Raw genomic sequence first — 20,056 nt, forward strand, 5'->3', positions numbered from 1 at the left:
GGTGGAGTTAAGATCAAAGGGTAAACTCCACAAAAGGATGTGTCAGGTGGAGCTGGTGGAGGTGGAAATGGCTGAGTATGAATGTGTACGTGTAATACTTCCTTATATGGTGTACTGTGTTGGTGTGTGTGTCTACATCTGTTTACTGTGTGGGGGGGGGGGAGAGGAGGTAAGATGGTGTACTAGTGTTGACAAGTGTGTGTGTGTGTAGAGCTTTGTTTATAATGTTTGGGGATCTTGTTTACAGTATACGTAGAGACTAATGTTTATCTCTATCTCTCCCCTCCTGACAGCTAACACTCCTTCATTATAAAGTCACACAATAATGTAAATACTTAGTGAATAAGGAAAGAAAGAATGTAAGAAAGAACCAAAATTGAAGACGAAATCAGTAAAAACATGAACAGTGAGAGAGACAAAACTCACACCTGTATACCTTGGTCACCTGAGTCTTCACTAATGACAAACACTTCCAAGACACTCACGAATCCAATGACACATGGCCTCTTGGAAGTGAGTGTAAGGTGCCTCTAACCTCGTCCAGGCCTCCCCAGTGAGCCGGGTTGATAGTCGTGTGTGTGTGTTTGTTTGCGTGTGTGTGTGTGTGTGTGTGTGTGCATCCCGTGTGGGCGTACCGTGGGCGTACCGTGGGCGTCCAACCAGGATCTAGTGTGTTGAGGACAGCAAGTGATCTCTCGACTCGTGGTTCACTTTTTGTGTCGACTCCTGGGCTGGGTGTTGTAGTTTCCCTGCTGGCTGTGTGTGTGTGTGTGTGTGTGTGTGTGTGTAGGCTGTGTACCGTTTACCTGGCGAGGTGTATCTACTGTCTCAGGGCTGCAGCGGCTGTGTCTCAGGGCTGCAGCGGCTGTGTCTCAGGGCTGTAGCATCTAAAAGGCGTCAAAACCTGTCTCTCATTTGTCCATTGTTTTTACACTAATGAAGAAGCAAAAAAGAATGTCATTATTGGTATCACATGTAAACAGTGTCCTAAGATGATTTCTGGACTGCTGACTCACACGATAACAACAACAAAACTTTTACTTGACGATCAGAGAGTAAACGATAACTGCTTGTTTAATGACGACTGATAAGGAAAGGTCATGTATTAAAGATCAACCCCAGACTATGTTAATCGTCACCTCCTGGTCCTCCTTCTCCTTCTCCTGCCCCTCCTTCTGTCCTCCTCAATCTCTTACCCCTCATCCTACCCCTTCTACCCCTACACCACCTCTGACCCTTTCTCCTACCCCTCCACCAGCTTCCACCCCCTCCTCTGCCCCCTACACCACCTCCTACCCCTCTACCTACCCATCCTCCACATTCTACCTCGCCAGCTCATAAAGCCCACTCGCTCCTAGCTGTGAGAGGCTGGCTGGTCTCGTTCTTGGCATCGAGTGTCTTGGTACAGTTGTGGCGTGGGCAGCAAGAGCTGTCGGACAGGTTTCCAAGAGGACCAAGTGGCTGGCTGGCGGTCTCCTCCTCCCTCCTTCACCTCACTGACCATGGGATATTTTTTTTCTTCTTTTGGGGGGCTGACATTTGCTGCTGTAATGTCAGGCCACAACACAGCTGACAAAAATGCCTAAATTTCTTTCTCCAACCGATGATAAGAAACAAGAAAACTTGAGTAACAGCCATCTTGTCGTAGTAGTTAGAAGAATTCGATAAATTTCACAGGCCCTCCACGACCCCCTCCTCCCCAGCCCTCCCCTTACCGTCCCTCCTCACCCCTCTGCCCCCCCCACCACCCCGTCCCCCCTCACTCTCACCCCCCAATAAAAAAAAACTTGTCAGCTCACTCTTAAAACTCTAAATATTGAAATTAGATGCACAGTGTAACCTTTATAACACAAGCTTGATTTACGTAACTGTACTAATACATAAAAATAATATTATATCTCTCTATACAAACAGTTTATATTGTTGTGGTAATGTAGTGGAGGAGTTAAAGCGTTAGCGTAGGAGTGAAGCAAGAGGTGAGGTTAGTGAAAGTCTCCATCTCCCGTGTGAGGTTATTGGTACAAGAGTTCTCTGGGCCATCATCACTATCTTGCTTCACTATTCATGTCTCATTATCATCTCTCACTATCATGCCTCACGTCTTCACCATCACCACCATCATCTTCACCATCACCAATTGTTTACGGCGCTAAATTATTATTGACAACACCACGGCCCTCTCCACCACACCACGGCCCTCCCCACCACACCACGGCCCTCCCCACCACACCACGGCCCTCCCCACCACACCACGGCCCTCTCCACCACACCACGGCCCTCCCCACCACACCACGGCCCTCCCCACTACACCTCGGCCCTCCTGGATATTAGGAAACTCACCTGAGTGTCCGTTGTGTCACTCACCTTGCCTGGCCTCGCCCACGCTGCCCCAGGTACAGTTTCCAGAGAGGCGGGTCAACCTCCACCACCACCACCATCATCACCTCCACCACCACCACCACCATCATCGCCTCCACCACCACCACTACCACCACCATCACCATCATCATCACCACCACCATCACCAACTTCACCACCACCACCATCACCACCACCACAAACATCATCATCATCATCATCATCATCATCACCATCACAACCTCCACCACTGCCACCATCATCACCACTACCTCCACCATCACCACCAACGCCACAACTACTACTACTACTACCACCACTACCACACGCCCACGGCCAGGAGTCTCTCTATCACACCTTCATATTGCAACTGTTGCAAGGTCTAGTTCTGGGTTGGTAACTCATTGCATCACCTCACGAAGCCCGGTATGATTCACCATCCCCATACATACATATACATTCATACATACATACATACATACATACATACATACATACATACATACATACATACATACATACATACATACATACATACATACATACATACATACATACATACACGAGTGTACTGGGTGTAGGTGTCAACAACTTCAGGTAACATACACTCGAGTTATTACTGAAGCCAGGTGAGGGCAGGTGAAGTGTCGTGAAGCCAGGTCAGGGCAGGTGAAGTGTCGTGAAACCAGGTCAGGGTAGGTGAAGGTAGGTGAGAGCAGGTGAGGTGTGGTGAAGCCAGGTGAAGGCAGGTGAGGTGTGGTGAAGCCTAATAGTGACTGGCAGCCTCGACATAGTGTAAACTCGTACAGTGTCCCGTGACTGTGTTTACATAATAGGTTTAACCAAGACAGTGACAGCCTCTCTTGATCTGACTAATAAGCTTAACGTGAGGGAGTTTTTCTTTTTTTCTCTCAAGTGACGCTATTTAAGAGGTGGTTGGGAAGCTTGTTTACGCAATTGCATAACCGTATATTGCAACAGCAGGTGATTAGGATGATTATAAAATATTAAGTTAATAATACTTTTCCGGTAACCTGTTTTGAGTATACTTATAGATGGAGGGACCTATTTTAATGACCTTCTAATAGTGTACCAACGCCCACGCCCATACCCACGCCCACTCTCTCACAAAGGGCGTTGGTCATGAGGGGTGTAAGGTGAGTCACTAGTCTGACCTCCATCGTGACTCAAACAAGATTAATAAGACCGTGTTCCATACCTGTGACGTGTTACACCACCATCGACGAGGTTAGGTTAGGTTAGGTTAGGTTATAGTAGGTTAGGTTGGGTTAGGTTGGGTTGGGTTAGGTTGGGTTGGGTTGAGAGTGAAGTTCCCTCAAGACCTGCTGTAAACGGGATCTCACATAAGGATAATAATAAAAACCCTCGACAGGACCTGAAGGATACTGGGTGTTGGTGGGGGACCTGCGGGCGGCCTTGTCACGTCCATATTAGATGAGGGCGGCGTCCGTGTGGGCGCGGGCGGGGCTCGACTCATTTTGGCCTGTGGTTAAGGGGGGGACCATAGGCATTACCCAGCACGCCAACCCTTCCTCTTCCCCCACCACCCTCCTCCTTCTTTCTCTTCCCCACCACCCTCCTCCTTCTTTCTCTTCCCCACCACCCTCCTCCTTCTTTCTCTTCCCCACCACCCTCCTCCTTCTTTCTCTTCCCCACCACCCTCCTCCTTCTTTCTCTTCCCCCACCCTCCTCCTTCTTTCTCTTCCCCACCACCCTCCTCCTCCTCCCTTCCCCCACCTACTACTTCCCCCCTCCCTCTCCCCACTATTACTACGCGAGTCAAAATACAAAACCGAGCCACAGATTTAAGGCAGCTCATTATCGCTTTTTCTTATATTTTCTTGTTTATTGTGATTATTCCTATGTTCTTGTTTATTATGATTATTCCCATTTTCTTATTTATTATGATTATTTCTATTTTCTTGTTTACTAATTCGTGTTTGTTTGTCTTCCACAGAACACAGAATGAGGGTGTTTGTCATAGGCCTGGCTCTCTTGGCCGGGACTTGGGCTCAACATCCTTGTAAGTCTCTCTCTCTCTCTCTCTTGTAAAGAATGTAAACTTCAATGTAAATAAGGTGTAAATAAGTATAGTAGTTACTTAAATAAGATGTAAATACGATAATAGCCACTTAATTGTAAATCAGGTGTCAAAAAGTATGGTAGTTACTAATAATTAAATAAGATATAAGTAATTTTAGCAGTAACTTAAAAGAAAGTTTGTAAATAATAATGGTAGCTACTTAATTGTAAATAAATGCCACTTAGACGTAAATACAAATAAAACGTATAAAGAATTATCACTAAATTTGTAAATAAATCACACAAAAATATTTAGTTGGTGTAGCGTAAATTTCCAATGTATTTTTATTTGTTTCTGTTTAACCCCAAAGTTTACAAGAACAGTTGCCACCTTTTTCATAGCGTAATTCTTTTATTTCTTCGTTAGTGTTTAGCCCAAGGTGTGTTTGTTTGTTTGTTTTATCTTTTTTATGCCACGTTTTATGCCGCTCTTTATACTAAACATCGAAGGAATATATTATAGAGTGTTTGTCAGTCAACTCTACAAAATACTCAACTCACCAAGATGGCAATATATATATATAATTGGAAACTTCTGTGTTTTGTTTTTTGTTTATTTTTCTTGTTTTTTCAGTTATTATTGTTTTATTTTCTTGTACGATACTGAACAATGAATAACTATTCACCAAAGACATCTCGCCTCTCCTTCTGAACCACCAAACGCTAGATATTCAGATTCATGAACCCCGAAGCATTTATGGAGAGAATAGTGCCTCAGTCTACTGCTTCGGGTTCACGAGTCTGAATCTCTCGGTGTTCGGGAGGAGAAAAGCCACTTCGTGAGTTTTTATTTGCTGACATATCCATCAAAAGGTTCTAATTGGCTGAAGAAAATTTTGCTGATAAGAGAGTCAACTTCCCGAATTATAAAGTCATGTGTGTGATTGTGTTTGTACAGTATATATTGTACATAACGTGTTTTGTGTCGGTCTGTATGTTACGCATTTATTTGTTTATTTGTTTGTCTTAGTGTTTGTTCTAAGTATTTTAGCTGATTAAGAATTTATTGATATAATTTTTTTTTCACAAGTTAGTTTTATATCTTGTTGATAGATAGATAGATAGATAGATAGATAGATAGATAGATAGAAAATATAATGTTATTTCGAGAACCTCAAATTATTTTAAAACTTATTATATAAGTTTCTTTAAAATATAAACGTTGTATAATATAAATATATATAAAGACAGACCCTCTTCGTGTTCAGTCAAGGTTTAAGAATTTTACTGAATCAAGAGTCGGAGATTCTTGAAAATATTAGATAGGTTATGTGTATGTTAAGGCCTGTGTAATAAAGGGATTTATTTGGTGTTTGTGTGTGTGTCTGTTAGTTTCCAATCTCTCGTTTGCTTTAGTTCTGTTCATCTCTCGCTCTCTCATCTACCTCATGAACCGGTTTATACGTGCAGTCTTCGAGACGGACACAGAGTTGTTGGCTGAGCCCAGTGACCAGTTGATCCACTCTGAGGTGAAGGTGGAGGCGGTGGAGTCCAACGCCCCCCACACCCAGGTCCTCGCCCCACATCACCACCACACGTCCCACGCTTCCATAGGATACCTGCCCTTCGGAGCTCGCCTGCTTGTTTACGAAATGATCCAATATGCCTACGGGTAAACTATTCCCCAGTAGGAAGCACCTCACAGGTCTCCAGTCTTTACTTTTCCTGCAGCGACGATGACAGAAAATTCCATTACAAAACCTCATCATCTATATTTACCGCCAAACCCGGAGGTAAAGCTGTCACCTCCGGACACCGAGTATCTACCTCCTCCAGCAGCCACCGCCCCACTACCTCCCCCAGCAGCCACTGCCCCACCACCTCCCCCAGCAGCCACCGCCCCACTACCCCCAGCAGCCACCGTCCCACTACCTCCCCAGCAGCCACCGCCCACCACCTCCCCCAGCAGCCACCGCCCCACCACTCCCCCAGCAGCCACCGCCCCACCACCTCCCCAGCAGCCACCGCCCCACCACCTCCCCAGCAGCCACCGCCCCACTACCTCCTCCAGCAGCCACCGCCCCACCACTCCCCAGCAGCCACCGCCCCACTCCCCAGCTACCTCCCAGCAGCCACTGCCCCACTACCCCCCAGCAGCCACCGTCCCACCACCTCCCCCAGCAGCCACTGCCCACTTCCCCCAGCAGCCACCGCTCCCACCACCCCCAGCAGCCACCGCCCACCACCTCCCCAGCAGCCACCGCCCACCACCCCCAGCAGCCACCGCCCCACCACCTCCCCCAGCAGCCACCGCCCCACTACCTCCCCCCAGCAGCCACCGCCCCACTCCCTCCCAGCCACCGCCCCACTACCTCCCCAGCAGCCACTGCCCCACTACCTCCCCAGCAGCCACCGCCCCACCACCTCCCCCAGCAGCCACCGCCCCACTACCTCCCAGCCACCGCCCACTACCTCCCCCCAGCAGCCACCGCCCTCCTCCAGCAGCCACCGCCCCACTACCTCCCCCAGCAGCCACCGCCCCACTACCTCCCTCCAGTCACCGCCCCACTACCTCCCCCAGCAGCCACTGCCCCACTACCTCCTCCAGCAGCCACCGCCCCACTACCTCCCCCAGCAGCCACCGCCCCACTACCTCCTCCAGTAGTCACCGTCCCTCTACCTATAGACACGTCGCCTCCTGGTGTAAGAATAGAACATCCGCACCGTCCCTCTACCTATAGACACGTCGCCTCCTGGTGTAAGAATAGAACATCCGCTTCCTGTCATCTATGATTCTTAACAGCCTCCAGTTTTCGAGTTCAGGACAGAGCCTCCATCCTCGCCTCCACCCCCAGTCATTAAGGACCTTCCTCCTGACGCACAACTTCCTCTTATCACACCTACGCCACCTAGTGACCCCGTGCCAGAGACTGAGCCCCCCCTCCCCCCCATCACCAGTGGAGGAGTCTCTTCCCCCTGACCCCGGGCCGGAGATTGACCCTCTGCCAACCCCCTCCGCGGAGTACCTCCGTCCTCCTCCCGCGCCAGTGAGCCACGAGATTTTCCTCTCTGTTCCTCCTCAACCTGTTAGCGTGACAAGTCAGCAGAAGGGAGACGTAATCACAGTAGGCGGAGAAGAATTCCTCGTGCCAGCAGAACTGTCGCCGGTGGTCACCTTGCCGGAGTACAGATCACAAGTACGGTACAGCCAGGGGACAGCACCGGCGACACACCCTCACCAGGAGGTAGTCAAGGTGCTGTCACCTCACAGTGTGGCGTCACAGCCTCCACTCTCCCGCCACAGTGTACACGTAAACAACACCTTCCCGCTCAAAGCCTCGCCCTCAACCTCACACGTGACCGCCATCAGGAGGGTACACCCGGAGTGTCTTCAGAATCATAATTGTCTGGACGCAGAGATCTGCCTAACGGGAGGTGCATCGACGAGTGTGTCATCGCTGAGGATGTGTGTGTTGGTAACTCTTTCTGTCGCACACGTCACACACCCGGCTGTGTTTGTCCCAACATGTCCACAGCCGTCACGGTGCGGGGCAGCGGTCGTGGCCAATATGACTGTATGCCCATGAAAACGATGGGGCGACGACCAGCCCAACGCCGATACAGAAGTAACTCTGGCGGCCACCTGAGGAACCACAGGCCCATGACGGTGATCCACGGCAACAACCACAGGACGCCGCTGTTGTATAAGCAGCCATACACACAGTCACACTCACACATACCCTCATCTTCGCATGAACCTCCACCTGGCTCAGTCTTCCTCACCCTCCTCGTTTTATATTTGCAGTGTATTCCAGAAGCCCGCTGATCCCCATCGCCCCGTTCGGCGCGTACTGTAAGCACCTCAGTCCTGTACCGCTGTGCATGTATAGTGACGCTCCACCTCAAACAGCCAGCCTTAAACCGTCACATGACTGTCAGCGCAGCGTGTAGTAACTGGTCGCTGACTCTCACATTAACCCATGTATTGTGGTGCTAGTCACCACCCAGTTTACCCTAATGTGCAACTAGTCACCACTACAGTTAACTCACCATAATAATATAACCAGCCGCACCAGCCTTACTAAGACAAAATATTGGATTTAATTATCTTTGGCCGTAACTGAAGAATGGTTAATAAGTTGTAACACAAGTTGAGTTATTAACAAGTCACCTGTTGTCCGTCTGTCTGTCTGTCTTATTGTGTGGTGGTGCCAGGGCTCTCATGACAGATACGTCCCTACCTTAAAAGAGCGCCACTGCTGGCAGAAGGCGCTTGATTAACGTTAGTCTGGCGTAAGTTCCATGAGCAGAATGGAAAATAACGCCAGGCACTACCAATTGCTGGCACTGACGATATTTTTCTCGGTATGGGTTTGTGTTGTGTCGTGTGAACTATACTAAGGCAGAGCTGTCGGCCCTGCCTGCACCTCCTCTCTTGAGACTCACCACAGTAGATTGACCTGACTCCAACACACAGACGCAGCTCGACCATCGAGAAGAACCTGCTGGACACCAACATCTGTCACTTCCTCATCTCACCTAACCAAACTCTTGGCTGCCAATAGAAATGCACACTGCAGCCCTTCCAACCAATATAGTGCAGCAGTTTTATATAAACCAAATATTTTTTAGTTGTTGCTTTCAATTGTCAGCACACACACACACACACACACACACACACACACACACACACCATGAAGCTGACTTTATTCATCACTAATGTACTTAATGACACGAGGGTGCCATCACTCTCACCTTCTCCACCTGTAAACTAACATGTTAATGAATTAGTTATAGGACCTGGTGTTTACTCCCGTCTTGACAGTCTCGCCATCATTGTATAACTGCATACACAAATAACCTGTATGGCTGTACACGTGGCGGTTTATGTGTATGTAACAACCAAGAGGCACGTACAGTACTGACATGTAACGCACACTCAAAAAAGTATCTTCACGGAGGTGATCGATGAGTCTCATAAAGAACACTGTGGCTCCTGTTGTCTCGGTAGTGTTGTCAGAAGCCTTCGTCCGCTGTGTCATATTGTCTCAACACAAAATAGTGAAAATACTTTTTTAGAGCGTGTGTACACAACAGTATGCGTACATATTAATATTTATGTTTAACAAATGTATGTGTGTGCAGTATTGTATATGTGCACGATCTACATGTGCACTTAATAAGGTGTATGTGTAAGTAACAAATTATCTGTATGTAAGTAACTGTCTGTGCTCGGCATAACAAAGTGTGTATTTATGTATTTGTATGTATATTTGCTTCATAATACATAAGTGTATGCACAAATATTATACAAAAACAACATTGTAACAAACTTTCAAGATATTCAAAGAAACGCTTAGTGCATGACGTCATGCTGCCTTGACAACTGATTAACCAATGAGAGAGCGATTTGTGTGACGTAATATTTGTCATATGAAGTGATGGTTGTGACACAATAATTCTGACGTCATTACCGCTAGTTCCTTGTGACTAAAGCATAGTCTATGACGTTATAAGCTGGTGTCTGCTCGTGACGCGATACTAATACATAGTGAAGGTATAATCCATAACTCACTAATTACTGAATGACGTAATAATTTAACATATAATTACTACTCTTCACGGTAATTCCACGTGACTTAATTATTCTTAAACTTGTTATTGTTGAGTCTTATAACACGACAGTCACAAAAGTTCCTACGGTAAATATTCCTCATAATTAACGATTTTAATATACGACTGACTGATTACTGTACACAACCAACGTCAAGAAATGGCGTCCGAGTAACACAGAGACTCTACCTTAACTAGATACCTTCACTTAACACCAGGTAAGAGAATTCCCACAAACAGTCGGGTTACTTAAACAAGGGAAATAATACCTTCAATGTTTGTATTGTCCCTTGTTATAATGTCAGCCGTAACAGTATATCCCCTTGTGTCTTAGTAAAGTAACAGCTTTCAACGTGAAGTAAACCTAACCTAATCTAATCTAACCTAACCAAACCATACCTAACTTAACCTAACGTAACCTGAGTGTATGTTGACGGTACACAGCCACCTCACCAGCCGCTGTGTTGTAAGTGGCTTAAAATACACTCAGGAGACACATATTCTTGGGTGTGTCAGAAATGCACACTGGGTCACAAAGTCGCATTGACTACAGGGGAAACAAAATTCTCACTCTAATGCCCTGGCCCTAACAGGCCTTAAAAAACTTATCCGAACCTAACCTAGCCGACCCATACCTAACCTAACTTAACCTAACCTAACCTAACCTAACCTAACCTCCAAGTATGATATTTTAACCATTCGTTTATATCTTAAAATTTTGTCTGTGCGTATATGTTAATTATTCTATGGTTGTTAAACTGAAATTAAAAGCACATAAGATTTATATAAGTCTATGATTCAATGGCTAACTATGCATCTTTTCTCTCCCCTCCCCCCCCACACCTGTATCATCAACACACCTGCTGAAACCCTGATGATGATAACTGCCGAACATCCACGACGACATCCCTTGAAAACACACAACACATCCCTTCAAAAACACACAACACATCCCTTCAAAAACACACAACACAACCCTTCAAAAACACACAACACAACCCTACAAACTATGGCTGGATGGACGTCAACCTTCACAGCTCAGGAACGGGTGGTGTCACATGGGCGAGTTACTGCCCCCTCCAGAATTTCTGGACCGTCCTCTACCTTCTTCAGCAGCCGGGAAACTTTTTCATCACCGTGCACACCATCACCTTGCGGCGATAATACTTACTGTGAGGTCTCGAGAACAGGTTACGCACAATGCCGATGTGTGGACGGCTATGTCCCCGACAAAAACACGATTATCGGCTGCAAACCCCAGTGTGTAGGGTGAGTATATCGGTAGTTAGGGTGTCTAGAGTGAGTATATCGGTAGTTAGGGTGTCTAGAGTGAGTATATCGGTAGTTTGGGTGTCTAGAGTGAGTATATCGGTAGTTAGGGTGTCTAGAGTGAGTATATCGGCAGTTAGGGTGTCTAGAGTGAGTATATCGGTAGTTAGGGTGTCTAGAGTGAGTATATCGGTAGTTAGGGTGTCTAGAGTGAGTATATCGGTAGTTTGGGTGTCTAGAGTGAGTATATCGGTAGTTAGGGTGTCTAGAGTGAGTATATCGGTAGTTAGGGTGTCTAGAGTGAGTATATCGGTAGTTAGGGTATCTAGAGTGAGTATATTGGCTGCTAGAATGTATCAAGGATGTACAGCATGTCTTAGTGTACAGCATGTCTTAGTGTACAGCATGTCTTAGTGTATACAGCATGTCTTAGGGTCTACAGCATGTCTTAGTGTACAGCATGTCTTAGTGTATACAGCATGTCTTAGGGTCTACAGCATGTCTTAGTGTACAGCATGTCTCAGGGTATACAGCATGCATTAGGGTGTACAGCATGTCTTAGGGTGTGCAGCATGTCTTAGTATACAGCATGTCTTAGTGTACAGCATGTCTTATGGTGTACAACATGTCTTAGGGTGTGTGTGGTGTGCAGCATGTCTTAGTATACAGCATGTCTTAAGGTTAACAGCATGTCTTAGTGTACAGCATGTCTCCAGGGGTATACAGCATGCATTAGGGTGTACAGCATGTCTTAGGGAGTACAGCATGTCTTAGTATACAGCATGTCTTAGTGTACAGCATGTCTTAGGTGTCATGTCTTATACAGCATGTCTTGTGTACAGCATGTCTCAGGGTATACAGTGCATTAGGTGTACCTGGAATGTCTTAGGGTGTACAGCATGTCTTAGTGTACAGCATGTCTCAGGGTATACAGCATGCATTAGGGTGTACAGCATGTCTTAGGGTGTGCATGTCACAGCATGTCTTAGCGTGTACAGCATGTCTTAGTGTACAGCATGACTTCGGGTGTACAGCATGTCTTAGGGTTAGCAGCATGTCTTAGTGTACAGCATGTCTTAGCGTGTACAGCATGTCTTAGTGTACAGCATGACTTCGGGTGTACAGCATGTCTTAGGGTTAGCAGCATGTCTTAGTGTACAGCATGTCTTAGCGTGTACAGCATGTCTTAGGGTGTACAGCATGTCTTGGTGTGTACAGCATGTCTTTGTGTGTACAGCATGTCTTAGTGTATACAGCATGTCTTAGTGTGTACAGCATGTCTTAGGGTGTACAGCATGTCTTAGTGTGTACAGCATGTCTTAGTGTGTACAGCATGTCTTAGGGTGTACAGCATGTCTTTGTGTGTACAGCATGTCTTAGTGTGTACAGCATGTCTTAGGGTGTACAGTATGTCTTAGTGTGTACAGCATGTCTTAGTGTGTACAAAGGGTTCGATCCCGAGGTACTCCCAGTCCACCCAGGTGTAATGTGCACCTGACTATACAGTTGAGGAAGTGAAGGTGGTCGAATACAGCGTCGGCCACGGTGCCTCCTGGTATGTTATATCCACAATGTTTTAAGGGCATAGTGTGAGGGCATAGTATGTTTTATGGGTATAGTGTGTGGGCATAGTATGTTTTAAGGGTATAGTGTGAGGGCATAGTATGTTTTATGGGTATAGTGTGAGGGCATAGTATGTTTTATGGGTATAGTGTGTGGGCATAGTATGTTTTAAGGGTATAGTGTGAGGGCATAGTATGTTTTATGGGTATAGTGTGAGGGCATAGTATGTTTTATGGGTATAGTGTGAGGGCATAGTATGCTTTAAGGGTATAGTGTGAGGGCATAATATGTTTTAAGGGTATAGTGTGAGGGCATAGTATGTTTTAAGGGTATAGTGTGAGGGCATAGTATGTTTTAAGGGTATAGTGTGAGGGCATAGCATGTTTTAAGGGTATAGTGTGAGGGCATAGTAACTTAACATAACATTATATCCTTAGAGACTACGAGTGCCCAGATGACTTCCGGTGCCAAGGCAGTAAGTGCGTGCGGGTGTGTGTCCAGGGTGCGTGTGGCCTCAACGCTCACTGCGAGGCCAGAAATCATCAAGCAAGATGTTTCTGTCCAACAGGTTACAGAGGCAATGCTGAACACCGCTGTAGTCAGGAAGGTAAGAGATTCTGTTCGTTTACCTTCACCACACCTGTGTCTTGAAGTGTGTGTGTGTGTGTGTGTGTGAGTGTGTGTGTGTGTGTGTGTGTTGTGTCTTGAAAAGCGTGTGGTTCTGTGTCTAATCAGAAAAATAAATATCTTTTTGTTTCCGGTGGTGGTTGAACAGAGATCGAGGTCCGTAGAATACCCGCAGCTGAACCTGTAAACCCTTGCGACGCCTACCCGTGTGGTGTCAACACTGACTGCAATGAACGCGGTGGCAGAGCTGTGTGCACCTGTAAGATCGGCTATGATGGGGATCCTCTAACCGAGTGCAGACGTGGCCAATGTTTGGGTAAGTTTGCCTTGAATAAAAGGTCGTTTTCTCTCTCCTTAAGTCCTTGTTGTATAACAATGATAATAATGATTAGGATCACCTGAAGATCCCTCCGCCACAACTTATTTCATCTGAAGATTAACCACCCTAATGTTAACTTAGCCTAACTTATCCTACCACACCCTATCCTAAGATCTCAGGGCGGATTATCTCCAGGTGACATAAACTGGGAAGGAGCTAATCGCTACGTAATCTAAAAGTTGTAGTATTAGTAATGACGATGAGGATAAGTGACGTAAAACTCGTTATGCACACAGAAAACCAAGATTGCCCACAAAACATGTTGTGTAGATCATTGAAGTGCTTCGATCCCTGTTCTGACCCCCGCGACTACTGCGCCCCTAACGCTGTATGCACCACAACCAGACACCAAGTCGTGTGTTCCTGTGACAGGAATTACCGGGGCGATGGTGTTAACTCTTGTGAGAGATTCGATCCAGGTTAGTTCTCTCTGTCTGTCTGTCTGTTTGTCTGTCTGTCTCAATTCTTCCTCTTCCTCAGTGTTCACCGTCTCTCACTGTTACAACTCCTCATTGTTCACCATCTCTCACTGTTACAACTCCTCATTGTTCACCATCTCTCACTGTTACAACTCCTCATTGTTCACCATCTCTCACTGTTACAACTCCTCATTGTTCACCATCTCTCAATGTTACAACTCCTCATTGCTCACCATCTCTCACTGTTACAACAACTCATTGTTCACCATCTCTCACTGTTACAACTCCTCATTGTTCACCATCTCTCACTGTTACAACTCCTCATTGTTCACCATCTCTCACTGTTACAACTCCTCATTGTTCACCATCTCTCACTGTTACAACTCCTCATTGTTCACCATCTCTCACTGTTACAACTCCTCATTGTTCACCATCTCTCACTGTTACAACAACTCATTGTTCACCATCTCTCACTGTTACAACTCCTCATTGTTCACCATCTCTCACTGTTACATCTCTCACTGTTACAACTCCTCATTGTCTCAACTCCTCACAACTCCTCATTGTTCACCATCTCTCACTGTTACAACAACTCATTGTTCACCATCTCTCACTGTTACAACTCCTCATTGTTCACCATCTCTCACTGTTACAACTCCTCATTGTTCACCACCTCTCATTATTACAACTCCTCATTGTTCACCATCTCTCACTGTTACAGCTTCATTGTGCTCCCCAAGCCCTTGTGGAGGGAATACCAACTGCAGGGTGCAGAACGAAAGAGCGGTGTGTTCCTGTATCGATAACTACCTCGGCAACCCTTTGACAGGCTGTACACCCGAGTGTGTGACTGACTCCGATTGTAATCGCGCTGATCTTACCTGTAGACGAAACGAGTAAGTATGTTTTTTCTCATATTTTTTAATGTTGTTATAATAATTACTAACCTTGTTACGCGCTTAAATACCTTCATTGTTGAAGCGCAGTAATATAACAATAAGTGTGTTTGTCTCTCAATCTTTCTCCTCGGTGTGTTACCACTGTTTAACTCCCAGTGTGTTAACGTTTGGCCTTTCTCCACAGGTGTGTAAACCCGTGCATTGGTCTCTGCGGTGAAGGAGCACATTGTAACGTGAGGAACGGACAGGCACTATGTTCTTGTCCAAAATTCTACCAGGGAGATCCATACATCCGGTGAGTGTATACTTCAATTAAGACACACACACACACACACACACACACACACACCACTGATACTTTGTTATTCATTCAGTTCTCTCATACTCCCCTATACGTATCTCCCTCACTAACTCTCCCCCCCCCCCCACCTGGCTCACTCGTGGTCTATCCCCAGGTGCTCGGCTGAGTGTACCGCCCACGACGACTGCAGACCCTTCCAAGCGTGTGCGGAGTATAAATGCGTCAACCCTTGTGAAGAAGCGTGTGGAAAAGGGGCTGACTGTAAGGTGGAGGACCATACGCCCATCTGCTCTTGCCCTTCAGGATACACCGGACACCCCTTCGAAGGTTGCCGTCCATTTACTGATGGTAAGTGTGGGTATACTGCACACAGTACATGGGCGCGAGAATAGATATTCAGTAGATATACGGAAATAACGTGTTTTATTACAGATATTTCAGGATTTAACATGCTTGAGTACAACACGCCTTTAGTTCCACACATACACAAGCACACCTCAACGTTCCCCTACAGGACATGGACGCTATCTACATTCATTTAGCATGTATGTACACAATGTCAGTATATACAGTAAACAATGTACAGTTGCGGAAATGTGTTCCTACACCCCCTGTGGTAGCCAGTGTCTCCAAACAGCAACGTTGCAGAAGTAGTATCACTATTTATGAATTCATTGGTATTGGTCGTGTAACGTCGGACGTGATTGGTGAATTGGTTTGCTACAGGTCATATAGGTTGGCCGTTTGGAGACACGGGTTACCACAGGGGGTGTAGGAACACATTTCCACAACTGTACATAACCAATGCGGGTATACAAACCATGTACAGTTGTGGACAAAAGTAATTGGGCGGGGGTGGGAGGAGTGTAAGCTGCGTCTTCCTTATAAATAAACTAAAAATATTAATTTGTTGTGTGGAAAGAAAATCAGAGACTTTTAATCGTCACCTACAGTCCAGTCAGTATATGTGACGTTGCCGAGTCTCCGGTTATCCCTACCTCCCCATACACCACCTACCTCCCTTCCTCTCTCCCTGCTGTATATGGAGCAAGTAACAAGATCACTAGATTACAAGATGTTGTAACCGCTAGATTAAGGTTAGGATATAAGTACCTTTGGCAGTATGTTCCTCAAGCAGATGTAAACAAAACTAAATGTAAAGTGTGTGGCCATACATATAGCCACACACTTCAACACTACGTCCTCGACTGTGTGAAGATAGAACCTTTTAGGGACAGGTCCAAGCACACTGTGTGTGAAATGACACAACACTTCATCTCTAATGGCAAGATAGCCGACATATTAAGATTGTATCCACTTTTTTGCACTTAGTAACTATATCAATTCTCATGTACAGAACCAAATACTCAATGTGCTTGAATACCTCCCACGTAAATGTGAATAACAAAGTGTGCGGCCAGACATACTGCCTCACACGCCTGTTCTCACGCATTTGTGAATAAGTTACCCTTTATGTATAGAACTAAACAAATAATGTACATGAAATACTGTGTAACTTTCAGTGCCATAATATCCTGACAACGGGGGTTAATTATTATGACCCTTTGTAAACCCTACTCTGTAATCCTTTTGCGCTACCGCTCACAGGATGAGTGTGGGGTGCACAATAAAGTAGCCGCTGCAAGCTGCAAAAATCAATCTCTCCCTGCCTAATACAGTAGAGAGTGCAGGTATAAGATCAATGGTAGAAAAGTCAGTTTTAATGTTGGTTTCATATATTTAGTTAAGTGTTTACCATATTGTTTAACTTGCCAAGTATTTTAACAATAACGACAACCACCTTCCTCGCACGACAGATGACTACTGCAACCCGGACCCTTGCGGCTCCAACGCTAATTGTCAAGTTGGTCGTAATAAAATTGGTGAAAAGGTGCCCGTGTGTACCTGCCCTGAATACTACATCGGCAACCCTCTCAGCGCCTGCCAGTTGGGTTCCTGTAGATCTAACAACGACTGTCCGAGCACCCAGGCCTGCTACAAGTATGAGTGCAAGGTGAGTATCCATTACACGCACTACCTGCTCCACCCCTTACACCCATTACCCGCTACACCTACTACCCCTTACACCCATTACCTGCTACACCCACTACCCCTTACACCTACTACCAACTACACCCACTACCCTTTACACCCACTACCAACTACACCCCCATTACCCCTTACACCCACTACCTGCTACACCCACTACCCGCGCTCCACCCTCTACCTACCACACCCACTACCCGCTCCACCCTCTACCCACTACACCCAATCCACCCAGTCAACCACAACAATTCAACTGATCGTTTTGTTGATGTTAGAGTCTACTGTGAGAGGTGAAGCGTAACAGCCGTATCTTCTCGTCCACAGAACCCGTGTGTGTCACCAGCTGGGAGCGTGTGCGGAATAAACGCTAACTGCAAGGTAGAAAAACACGTGCCTATATGCTCTTGCCCAGAAGGGTATGAAGGTAACCCCATTCAGGAGTGTTCCATACCCTCCCGCAGACGCTACGTAAATCGCAGACGGAAGTAGGCGAATAACACACACCTGAAACAAGACAACGGCGGAATCATCGGGAATAAAACAGTTTATGGTAAACATCCCCAAGATACAAGACATTGGACGACAGATACACTTGATGGATCTTACTACGATGGTGATGATGACTGATCCTGCTCCAGGCTCACCCGTCACTCACTCTATTAAAGGTTCACAGTGTGCTAAAAAGTAAAAAAAAAAATGAAAAATGCCGAAAGCCTGCGTTGTTTGAATCGTAGGAACGAAAGAATTACATAAAAGATTATCAAAAATCTAGACGAACATTTCAATACAATGATTAACTTTTTCCTATTTGTTTAGTAATTACATAACCAGACTCAACAGTTGTCATAATCAATGGGTAAAAATTGGTAAAATCATCCGTCGACAAATCAAAAGTTTATCATTCGGTCGTAATTATTTTCTAACATTATATGAAACTGCTGAGACTCGTGCCAAACATGACGGAGGGCCGGGGTCAGTGTTGGCACTTGTAGAGGAGCCGCTGTGGCCCCTCTTACACCCAAGCTTTACTCTATCTTTTTTTTTATAAGTGTTGTCACTAAACCAGTTGCAATTCTGCACAAACGTTTTTCTTCTTCATAGATGTGTAATTATAAAAGTCAGCGATGCGTTGTATAATAAAAATCACTATAGGTGCTATCGCTTTCACTGGTACTAAATAATTATGAAACAACCAATATTGTCCGAACGTGTTTCTGCTTCCCCTAGTCATCCCTAACAAAACAAGTGTAGAAACGGGAGCTGGTGTTTACAAAGTTGAACCTTAAGAGAAAATGGGATTGTTAACAGCATAATCTGCACTAGAAGGCTGTCTCTTCGAGTGTTTCTCACCCAACCTCGGTGTGTGGAGCTTCCTCACGTGTCGAGCACCTCACTACCGTGCACCAGCTGAGGGAGAGTGTGGGAGTGCAGCTGAGGGAGGAGTGTGGGAGAGTAGTTGAGGGAAGAGTGTGGGAGAGCAGCTAAGGGAGGAGTGTGGTAGAGCAGCTGAGGAAGGACTGTGGGAGAGCATCTGAGGGAAGAGTGTGGGTAGAACTAAGGGGGGAGTGTGGGAGAACAGCTGAGGGAGGAGTGTGGGAGAACAGCTGAGGGAGGAGTGTTGGAGAGCAGCTGAGGAAGAAGTGTGGTCGAACAGCTGAGGGAGGAGTGTGGGAGAAAGGTGTTGTGCTCAGGAGTTGATCAACACCTAACGACAGAAATGCTCGGACTGAGCCTTCGTCCACTTCATTATAAAGTTTGTTTTGGGTCACACCAAATAACCCACTAATATTATTCTTCATTAATATATAAATACAAAATACAAAATCTAAGCCTTACTTTTTTATTTTCCTCCCAAAAAATCTCTCACCTGTTTACCCAGACAATAGACAAAGGTCGTCTACAGAGTTGCCAACTTAGCGACTTTGTAGCTAGATCTAGAGCTTTTTGTTTTTTTCTAGCGACATTTTAGAGCGATTTGCGACTTGTCGCAAATCTAGAGATATCCACAGAAATCTAGCGACTTTCTGGATACTTTTGGACTGTCCATGAAAACTCAGTTTTCCTAATTTCGAGCCATAATATATAGCAACGGGGTTACAGGGACAATACATTTGAACGGGTTGAACTCATAAAACAACTTCGTCAACGCTTACCTGACAACATTCGTGTGCTGCAGTCTATATCTTTTCTGAGTGCCGATGAATGCTTGAAGCCTATTAAATCAGATATACTTGGTTTGGCACACTTATTTACAGAAGATTCCAGCACCCTTACCAAGATTGATTTCCAGTGGAAAAAACTGCATCACACAATCTGGACAGAAACATCTAACACCCTAAAATTGTGGTCAGAAGTGACAAATTACAGAGATGCGACAGGTGAAAACCCTTACCATGATCTGGCTGAAATTGCACTCACTGCCTTATCTCTTCCGCATTCAAACGCAGATGTAGAGCGCACATTTAGTAATATGAACTTTGTGAAATCAAAATTGCGCAACAAAATGAAACTATCGACATTAAAGGCAATTCTTACAATA

General features: G+C 45.7%; 2 protein-coding genes across 2 annotated transcripts in view; both read left to right on the top strand.

The window, feature by feature from the left end:
• Window positions 1–19,346, top strand: part of LOC121865067 (neurogenic locus notch homolog protein 1-like) — a 32,120-nt gene extending 12,774 nt beyond the window's left edge. The window contains exons 2-12 of the mRNA XM_042364403.1: window positions 4,337–4,402; window positions 8,207–8,254; window positions 11,052–11,283; window positions 13,284–13,453; window positions 13,622–13,789; window positions 14,089–14,271; window positions 14,993–15,167; window positions 15,355–15,465; window positions 15,626–15,819; window positions 17,289–17,485; window positions 17,842–19,346. Coding sequence (XP_042220337.1) covers window positions 4,345–4,402; window positions 8,207–8,254; window positions 11,052–11,283; window positions 13,284–13,453; window positions 13,622–13,789; window positions 14,089–14,271; window positions 14,993–15,167; window positions 15,355–15,465; window positions 15,626–15,819; window positions 17,289–17,485; window positions 17,842–18,006 — 1,701 coding nt within the window. The 5' untranslated portion in view covers window positions 4,337–4,344 and the 3' untranslated portion in view covers window positions 18,007–19,346. The remainder of the gene's footprint in view (window positions 1–4,336; window positions 4,403–8,206; window positions 8,255–11,051; window positions 11,284–13,283; window positions 13,454–13,621; window positions 13,790–14,088; window positions 14,272–14,992; window positions 15,168–15,354; window positions 15,466–15,625; window positions 15,820–17,288; window positions 17,486–17,841) is intronic.
• LOC121865069 lies at window positions 6,988–8,200 on the top strand. The gene is made up of 2 exons (XM_042364404.1): window positions 6,988–7,117; window positions 7,173–8,200. Exon 2 carries the CDS (start codon window positions 7,191–7,193, stop codon window positions 7,986–7,988), a length of 798 nt encoding a protein of 265 aa, XP_042220338.1. The 5' UTR covers window positions 6,988–7,117; window positions 7,173–7,190; the 3' UTR covers window positions 7,989–8,200.
• Window positions 19,347–20,056: the final 710 nt, after the last annotated feature.

The sequence above is a fragment of the Homarus americanus genome, unplaced genomic scaffold (assembly GCF_018991925.1).
Source record: "Homarus americanus isolate GMGI-L3 unplaced genomic scaffold, GMGI_Hamer_2.0 scaffold2539, whole genome shotgun sequence".
NCBI lineage: Eukaryota > Metazoa > Arthropoda > Malacostraca > Decapoda > Nephropidae > Homarus > Homarus americanus.